The sequence below is a fragment of the Cannabis sativa genome, chromosome X (genome assembly GCF_029168945.1).
Source record: "Cannabis sativa cultivar Pink pepper isolate KNU-18-1 chromosome X, ASM2916894v1, whole genome shotgun sequence".
NCBI classification, from domain to species: domain Eukaryota; kingdom Viridiplantae; phylum Streptophyta; class Magnoliopsida; order Rosales; family Cannabaceae; genus Cannabis; species Cannabis sativa.
The window spans coordinates 4,984,421-4,993,366 of record NC_083610.1 but is presented as its reverse complement, the minus strand read 5'-3'; the positions used below and the strand labels follow the sequence as shown (position 1 = coordinate 4,993,366).

The window sequence follows — 8,946 nt, the reverse complement described above, 5'->3', positions numbered from 1 at the left end:
CTATCATGTTGCTAGGTCATACACAGATGAAAGAAGATTGTAAAATTTACCTGTTACAAATTATTTACTTGACCAAGGGAGCCATCAGATCATTAGATCTGGCAAAAAGTATCCATGGCTATTTGCAATCAAGTAATAATAGGTTTTTAAAACTTACACACAAGCTACAAACACATACTCCTGCAACAAGGTTCGCTGGATAGTTGGAAGTAGGATTTATTTAATTTTAAATAAATAATTTCGAAAAATAAATAATAAAAAAAAATTTTAATTAATTTCGAAAAAAAAATTAATTAATTTCGAAAATAAAATAAAAATAAATTTAAATTTCGAAATTATTTTAAAAATAAATATTTAAAATTAAACCTACTATTTGAAAAATTAGGTTTCAACCAACCTAAATATCATTTCAAAATTTGCTAACTACTTTTAAAAATTAAATGTTATTTTAAAAATAAAAATTAAATAAAAATGGAAAAGATAAATAAAATATCTTTTCAGATTTTTAAATTTAATTTAAATAAATAAAATAATAAAATTTAAAAGTTAGCAAAATATCTTATATCTATTTAAAATTACATGATTATAAATATCTTATTTTAAATTTAAATAAGGTCAAAATATCTAAAAAGATTTAATTAAAAAATCTTAAAAGATAAGATATTTTTAAAATATCTTAAAAGATAAGATATTATAAATATCTTTTAAAGATATTATAAATATCTTGAAAGATAAGATATTTATAAATATCTTAAAAGATATTTTAAATATAAAAAAAAAAAATCTGACCTTAAATTTAAAAAAAATATAATCAAATTTAAAAATAAGATAGATTTTTAAGCAAAAAGATAAATACTAGTTCTATTCAAATTCAAATTACACTAATATCTTGAATTAAATTAAAAAAAATTAAATTAATTCAAAATGATAATTAGAATTGAATTAGGAATAGTAATAGTATATATATAAAACCATACAAAAAATTGGAAGTTAATTCCATGAAAAAGTATGAAAAATTGAAGAAAATTGAAAAAATTCGAAACTGTACGGACAGTTCGCGATCGCGAAACTATCAAAGATGTACCCCGATTTTGTCAAATTTTCAAAAAATCATAACTAATTCAAATAAAATCCAAATTGAGTTCTGTAAAAGGCTAACTTGCTTAATTTTTTCCATACTATCCAATAAAAATAATTCCAGAACCGAAATAACAATTATTTTTCACGAAAATTTCACAATCATCAATCAATCATCAAATAACACTCAATACAACATGATACCATCCAAAGAACATACAAACAATCGTTTTAAAGTCCAAATTACATGTAAGTAAATCAATTACCATGGCTCTGAGGCCAGTTGTTGGGAATTATTTTACCAGGATCTTAGATCTACTCACAAGTATGTTTATTAACATCCTAAATATGAACTTTCTAAAACGATAAAATAAACACATATAAAGTTAAGAAAACCTTACATTGATGCAGCGGAATAAATGTCTCCTTCCACTCAGATCTCTAACCCTTGATTCCTTTCTGTAGCAGAGTATAATCAAGATCTGAGCCCGAAACTCCTTCTTCTTCAAGCTTTGATCCTTCACAGTCTTCCAATCTATGATTGAGTTGCGCTTCTTGTGTGTGGGCACTTACTCTTTCACTAGGGTCACGAAAAAGATGAAGGAAAAGAGGGAGAAGTATTTCGGCCAAGGTAGAGAGTGAGGGAAGGCTCAGTTTTTCTGAATAGAGAAATTTCTGTCAGAAAGCTAATGAAAGCATTTGTTGTGAATGAGCCATCACTTTCTATTTATAGGCAACTTACTAGGTTTAGGTTAGGATTTATTTGGCATTAAAATAATGAAAATATTAATTTGAAAAAGCGTCTTAAGTGGCCGGCCATATGGTGTTAATGGGCCTCACTTAATTTTGCAATTTTATCAAATTTTATCTCTATTTTCTCAAAAATGCCAATTTTCCAATTCTAACCTTTTAAATGCCAAAACTAATTATTTAATAATTAAAATACATTATTAAATAATATTGTCATTTAATTTAATTATTAATTAGACATAAAAATTCCATTAATAAATAAATAAACCTAAAAAACTCTTTTCCTTACAATTTCACCCCTGCTTAGTGAAAATTCATAAAATTAGACATAGTCTAACTTTAGAATTATAATTGATCAATCACGAATCAATTAATGAGTCTTACAAGCAGAATGTTCTCAACTAGAATGGGGACCATGAATCTATATGCTGAGCTTCCAATAAGTGAACCAAATTTACCAAGTAAATTCCTACTTATTAATTCTTCGTTGAATCCACTCTTAGAACTTAGAATTGCACTCTCAGACTTATATAGAGCATATTGTATGTTTCACGATACCAATATACTATCTCATTTAACCATTGTTATAACCTTATTGCGATTTAAAGATCCTCTATATAGATGATTTACATCGAGATGGGATTTCTTTACCGTTCTCACCCCTCAATGTATTTTGCCCCTTAAAACACTTAGCTACCTGTAAATGGTGTTTAGTGATCTAATAATTAGTCAGTTAAACAAGAGCTCATCCATTTACTTCTATTTGCTAAGCTCGAAGGAATCATCACTTAACTTCTATACACCAGTAGAAGCTATAGATTCCATATTTATGTTCAGCACTCCACTCAATCATACTATCATGTTCTCGAAATATACGTATCACCCTGACCCGAAAGTAGGCTTAACTAATAAATCTAAGAACATGAATAGCACTCCTGAGTTGAGCCCAAGCATATCAGGATTTAGATTCTTTTCAATTTTAAGATCAACTACTGATATTGACTTGGAGAGATATGTATAACGGTAAGTTTGTAATATCTTAACTTAGTTGCAATATCGGTCCAGTCCAATGTATACTCCATACATTCGAAACTAGTATACTTTACTAATGTCCTGGAAAGAATATAACACTTACTCCAAGTGTAAGTACACATCATCGCTGATTATCACATCAGTGTAAATCCAATAACACTGATGAAACAAGGACCAAAACTTTTGATTCATATGATCACAATCACATTCCACTGTGTTGACGATACTGTAATTGTGAATAAACATATGATCTAGATTTAACTGATTTTGTGTGTATGAATGTAATAAACATATTGAACATATTAAACCATTAGCATGTAAAATTCATGCAAACATCAATCACTTCAAATTTCTTATATTGATAACTAATCAGATTGTAAAGAGTTTTATTTAGGGCATAAAACCCAACATTGAACCCGTAAAGAAGGATGTCACCCCCGAGCCGAACGATAATGCGGTTGTTTGGAGAAATTTCTTGTAAGTTTTGAATGATGGATAGTTGTTTACTCGTGTGAATGATGTTTAACATTTATTTTATTATATATTTGATTGAATTATGTCCATATGTAGCAATGCGAACTACAAAGCCCTTCGAGCAGCTGAGAAGGGATTAACTGAGAAAGAGGTTTGATGTCGACTGTTACTCAATTTTTTTATCTCAATTGTCCGTAATTCATCGTAATTGTTTGACATACTTTAAGATTCTTTCCATGTACTCTGTAGTTGATGTAAGTTTGCCTCATATTACAGGCTACCGACAAATTGAAAATGCAATATAAAGGTTTCACCGACGAGGAGAAGTCTGAGTGGAGAAGCTATGACCCTAACCCAAATCCCGCTAAGAAGGCGGTGCAAACAAGGGGGAGGAAACCAAAGGCAGCTGATGCCAAGGGGAAGAAAGTGGAGGTGGATGAGGAAGAGGCTGCTCCTGAAAGTGAAGAAGCATCTGTGTACGGTCGATGCTCCTGCAACCGTTTAATCAGGATTTGCAAGAACCTGAACCTGGAGCAGAAAGATGTGATCCAAAATGCTGGATTTGGATCATTCATCAGAGAGGATGCACCATACATTGACACCCGACTAGTGAGTTGGTTAATCAAACATGTTGACCCAACCACTAGCATACTGGATTTGTATGGGAGGAAAATTCACTTATCTGCCGCGATGTTCGGAGATGTTATGGGGGTGGACGACGGAGGGGATCCTGTAGTCACCGAGGGTGATAGTGACACTCGATATCTGGAGGAGATATTGAACGTTGTCGAGTACACCGTGTCGTTGACAGGGTTGGAGAAATCTTTGCTGGAGTGCGTTGAGGCAGACAGCCTATTTCTGATTAAATTTTCTTTGGTGGTCATAGGGACAGTCCTTGCGCCGAAAACGGGCTGCGATATCACTTCGGGGTACTTGCACTCCCTTAGGGTTACCAGGGACATTCGCCACAAGAACTGGGCAACTGCCGGGTTCAGGTATCTGATGAACTCAATTTTCAGATTCCAAAATAAGGCCACGAAGAATGTGTCTGGCTGCACCTTATTCCTCCAGGTACATTGATTTTGTTATCTTTCATTTATGTAAATGTGTTTATTAAGTTTATAATATAATATTGTGATTTATTAGTCGAATGTATTACTAATACATTGTTTGTTTGTCACAGTTGGTGTACTTGACTCACGTGGAGTGGAACTTTGGATATGTCGACCGAACAGTGCTCCCCGTTGATTTTTGGGGTAGTAAACAATGTAAGTCCGCTTACAAATTTGTGAAAGACAATGGGGGTCCCAACAGCAACAAGGTACATCGAATTTTGGTTATAATGTGGTAATGTGATTTCAGTTGATATTAATTATTTTGGGTTTGAAAAATTAAATTTGTTAAATTTGTTATGTTTAACAGATAACGCTCACTTCGAATCCCGTAATACTGCCCAACTACTACTCCGACTCGGAAGGAAGAAAGAGCAGTGACCACTTTGTCAGCTCTATCAACGAGTTGAAGGAGTACTTCTCCAATGAGTTAAAGTCTCAGTTGAGATCATTTTCTTTGAAATTTATGGACAAAGGAGAAGGTGTAGGTGGTATTGACCGAGAGTTGGAGGAGGATGCTGCTGCGGAAACGGGGAAGAAGGCGGAGTGCAGCCAGGCCGTGGAGGAGTCCCCGTTGAAGTCCCCTGTCCGTTCGAAGACTAATGTTGTTGGTCTATCCGAGGAAAATGTGGTGGAATTTGTAAGTACGCCTTCACTATCTGTTACAAAATCTGTTGAAGATGAAGGTGCTGCACATAAGACCTTCGACGATGAGGACTTTGATATAGTCGAAGTGGCATCTTTCTGGAATAAAGGCAAAGCCCTCGTCAAATCAAAGAAGACACAGTCGGAGAATGTGCCTTTAATTGAGGATGACTTCAACGATAAGGCGTACGAGCAATTTATTGAGTCGGGCAGAACTGTTGTCGGGCCTTTCAAGACGAAGGAAGCGATCCCCCGTAACCAATATGGGTTTTACAAGTTTGTTTTTAGCAACACATTAGATCCGGGGTAAGTAAATGTTATTTTCGTATTTCTCATTATGATATACTTGTAGAAATTTTTAATAACAGTTACATTGATTACAATTGAATCAGATATGTGCTTGCGAAATTTCGAAAGTTTGAAGTGGATAGGAGGTGCATGGCATCGTTGCGACCGTTGCGAGAAGTTGAGGGATCCGTAAGTGTCAAAGTATTAACTAAATATGTATCATTTATTGTACATGTGTAAATCATATTTCATTTTGTTGCAGATCATTGACTGTTTTTCTATACTAATGAACAAGTACGAACGTGATAGTCGATTACCTGACCAACCTCGTGTTTGGTACATGTCCACTCGCATCTCGGTAATTGCTTTGCTGTACAACTTATTTTAAATTTTGTAATTCAGTTTGGTTGTAATTTCTGTTACTTGACAAGATGAACAATGCTTTTGCAGCAAAAAACTCTCGGTTCGCTTAATGTGAAGAGGATTGCGAAAGACCGGGAGTGGTCAAAACTGTTTTACGAAGACAACTTCGAAAAATGCGTCAAGGTACTTCATCATATACACATGGTCGTTCCTAATTGTAAGTTTGAAAACTGAGATATGTTAGCGATGCATATTGGTCATTGTAGTGTCGAATATCTATATGGTCTGTAATTTCAATTTATTTTTGACTTTATTGTTCCTCTATTCAATTGTAGATGTTTGTGCCGGTGTTGACTCTAGAAGGTGCACCACATTGGTTTGGTGCCGAAGTAAATATGAAGTCCAAGGTTGTCTCATTTCTGGACTCCCTACACACCGCAATGCATGAGAAGTATCGTGTGGAGGCTACGAAAGAAATGGTAAACTTGCAAAGTTTCATTGTTTGATGTGAACTCATTCTTCATTGAATCTAACTAATTGTATACGTTTGCAGTTGTCGACGTTGGACCTTTTGTTTGAGGAGAATAGGTCGAAGAATGTGACTTTCGTGGATTTCGGAATTGACAGGAAAGATCGCGGGCTTCCTCAACAAGACAATGACCGAGATTGCGGTGTATACGTCATGAAGTACATGGAGGCTGTGGCCAATGAGGAAGAAGTAGTTGATGAGGTATACCACTGTTTAGTTATTTCAGAATGTACTACGCAAGTTTGATTGAGATTAACATTGTGTAATTTAAATTTTATTCGGTGTTTTACTGTCAAGTTGATTAGAGTTAATTACATTTTCTAAGTTTTTGTTTTTGTTTCTGTATTGTGCCACAGTTTCACCCGGTTGAGGCACGTTTGGAAATCGCTGCGAGGATCATAACTGATGAACAAAATGAAATTCGTACCAAAGTGGTTGAAGATCGTAGGGCTGCACAAGGCAACTCATTTGCATCATCCTCGGCTCCTTTGCGTAGTCCGTCAAAGTCTCCACGCGATCCTCGGTTCAGTACAGCGAAGTCTCGCCATGCAAACATGTTTCCCCCGTCAAGAGCCTCCCCTAGGTTTCAGTCTAGCAAGACTAAGATTTCATATGGTGAATAGTCTGTAAAAAACACTTGTGTTATTAATAGGTTGTGTTATTAGTGTGTTGTGTAGTTTGGATTTGGGAGCATAGGTTGTGTTATTTGTGTGTTGTTTAGTTTGGATTTGGGAGCATTTGGATTTAGACATCTGTTTTTATTAGTTGACGTTTGGAACTGGTTATTATGTTCACAGACTTGTGTTTATTTTAGTTTTGAGAATATATTAAACCATACTTAGCAAATCTTTGTACTCACACCATAACAACTCTTACAATGTACCCATACTTCAGAAGTAGTTGATTGTACTTCACAGAAATTATTTAACCCGAAAACAAAGGTGACTTCTTAATTTTCTTTATTTGTTTTTTTTGGTTAAGAGGTGACTTCTTCTTAATTATTTGAAGGAAATCATGTTAGTTGCCTAATCTTACCAAATCTTTGTAGTCATTAAACTTTAAACCGAATTTTCAAAACACATGTACTATAACATTACAAATAACGACAAAGGTGACTTGTTAATTGTTTGATGTTAGTTACCAAATCTTTGTACTCATTCAACTTTAAACTGAGTTTTGAGAACATATTAAAAAAAAAAGATTGAAACCATACCATATCAACTCCCATTACTTTAACCAAATGTAAATAGACAATAGCCCCCTTAAATTTGGTTTTTCATAACATAGTAATGAGGAAAAATATGGAATATAGAACATTCTCATTGCGCTACTTCACATAACAAATACGAAGATGTGAATAACATATAATTTTGCAACTTCACATTGAACCCATTGAGGAAATTTGCTACAGAAATTAGAAATGTAGAAAACATATAATTTCGAGAATGTAGTGGGTACTTTATACCAAATGTTAATTTTGAGAACGTAGTGGGTACTTCATACCAAATGTAATTTTCGTCATCATCCACACGCATCTATTAAGTTATACACAATTAAGTTAAACAAGTTTTGAGAACATAAGATATACAAAACATTTGCATTTTGCGACAACCCATATCTTTAACGCAATATAAGTTGGACAATGATGAAAAGGCAAATAAAAATGATAAAAATTAATTTTCTAATAACATTCTCATTGCGTTTCTTATCTTCTTCCAAAATCTTGATTTGGTTTCGCAATCCAGGTGTAGCATCTGTACTTCTCTTAACATGTGATTTATCGATCCAACAAAAGTAATCACATCCTCGACTTTCATCGTTCTCCTGAGTTAAAAATAACCCTATTAGTTTATCATGGCTGCCTAAGTACAGAAAACATAAATGAGAAGTACTTTTGAATCTAAAAAGACAAAACTCTTACATAGTGTGGACATCCGAAGAATCGACGACCAGGATTTGCTCTACTACTAGAAGTCCAAACATAAGCTAGATCACCACAGTAGCAATGGGGGTGTCCCTGAAGTGAATTTCTCCAAGGCGGACCACCCCCATCGAACCCGCATGAGTCTTCTCCACCACCAGCCACCATGTTCGATGTACTATAATTTGTGAGGTATACAATTTTTTGTTTTTGTTCTAACTATGGTGGAGATAATGTGTGTTACTCACAAGGAAAGGGGGCACTTGTTTATATATAGGTTGTTCCAAATGAGTTAGTGGTGGGAAAATGAATATATTTTTTAAAATTTTCTCACATTCACCTTTAACTTGATCAATCTTGGTGCCAAAATAAACCCCAATTTCAAAACCTAATTCGTACAACATAATAGGGCATAGCTGATTGTTTCGTTGGGAAGCGTATCATGTCATGTCACAAGCAGTCCTTTCTTTTAAAATAATATTTTAGTGTTGTGTGAATTGACAAGGTCCATCGAGTGAACAGTGTACGTCCCATATTTTAATACTAAATATTTGTTAAATCCATTAAATAATATTAGTAAATATTAAATATTTTAATTTACGTTTATTGAAATTTAATTTTTGACAAATGTTGCTCAAGTTTTGTTGTATTTGTGATAGTTTAATTATTGGTAATAGTCCAAATCGAAAAAACTGTACCGCATCGCACCATTTTTCGCAGTGCGAGTTCTGCGATTTTTAGTTTCGCGGTGCGAG

General features: G+C 34.0%; 2 protein-coding genes across 3 annotated transcripts; one reads left to right on the top strand and one right to left on the bottom strand.

The window, feature by feature from the left end:
• The first annotated feature begins 3,459 nt into the window (after positions 1-3,459).
• Positions 3,460-5,821, top strand: LOC133032589 (uncharacterized). Of its 2 annotated transcripts, XR_009685195.1 has the most exons (3): positions 3,460-4,404; positions 4,517-5,567; positions 5,641-5,821. XR_009685195.1 is itself a non-coding variant. In XM_061106592.1 (2 exons), exons 1-2 carry the CDS (start codon positions 3,628-3,630, stop codon positions 4,682-4,684), a joined length of 945 nt encoding a protein of 314 aa, XP_060962575.1. In that variant the 5' UTR covers positions 3,460-3,627; the 3' UTR covers positions 4,685-5,821. The 2 variants fall into 2 exon arrangements, 1 of the variants encoding a protein (XP_060962575.1); XM_061106592.1 differs by having other exon boundaries at positions 4,517-5,821.
• A 2,054-nt stretch (positions 5,822-7,875) lies between these two features.
• LOC133032728 (uncharacterized) lies at positions 7,876-8,368 on the bottom strand. The gene is made up of 2 exons (XM_061106964.1): positions 8,192-8,368; positions 7,876-8,094 (listed from the first exon to the last, which is right to left on the bottom strand). The coding sequence occupies exons 1-2, from the start codon at positions 8,357-8,359 to the stop codon at positions 7,891-7,893; spliced, it is 372 nt and encodes a 123-aa protein (XP_060962947.1). The 5' UTR covers positions 8,360-8,368; the 3' UTR covers positions 7,876-7,890.
• Between the last annotated feature and the right edge of the window lie 578 nt (positions 8,369-8,946).

Bases quoted from the DNA above. Each gene is read 5' to 3' on its own strand.
- LOC133032589 (XM_061106592.1), top strand. From the start codon at position 3,628: ATGCAATATAAAGGTTTCACCGACGAGGAGAAGTCTGAGTGGAGAAGC. The intron at 4,405-4,516 runs GTACATTGATTT...TGTTTGTCACAG, and splicing joins GCTGCACCTTATTCCTCCAG to TTGGTGTACTTGACTCACGT.
- LOC133032728 (XM_061106964.1), bottom strand. From the start codon at position 8,359: ATGGTGGCTGGTGGTGGAGAAGACTCATGCGGGTTCGATGGGGGTGGT. The intron at 8,095-8,191 runs GTAAGAGTTTTG...TTTTTAACTCAG, and splicing joins TCTTCGGATGTCCACACTAT to GAGAACGATGAAAGTCGAGG.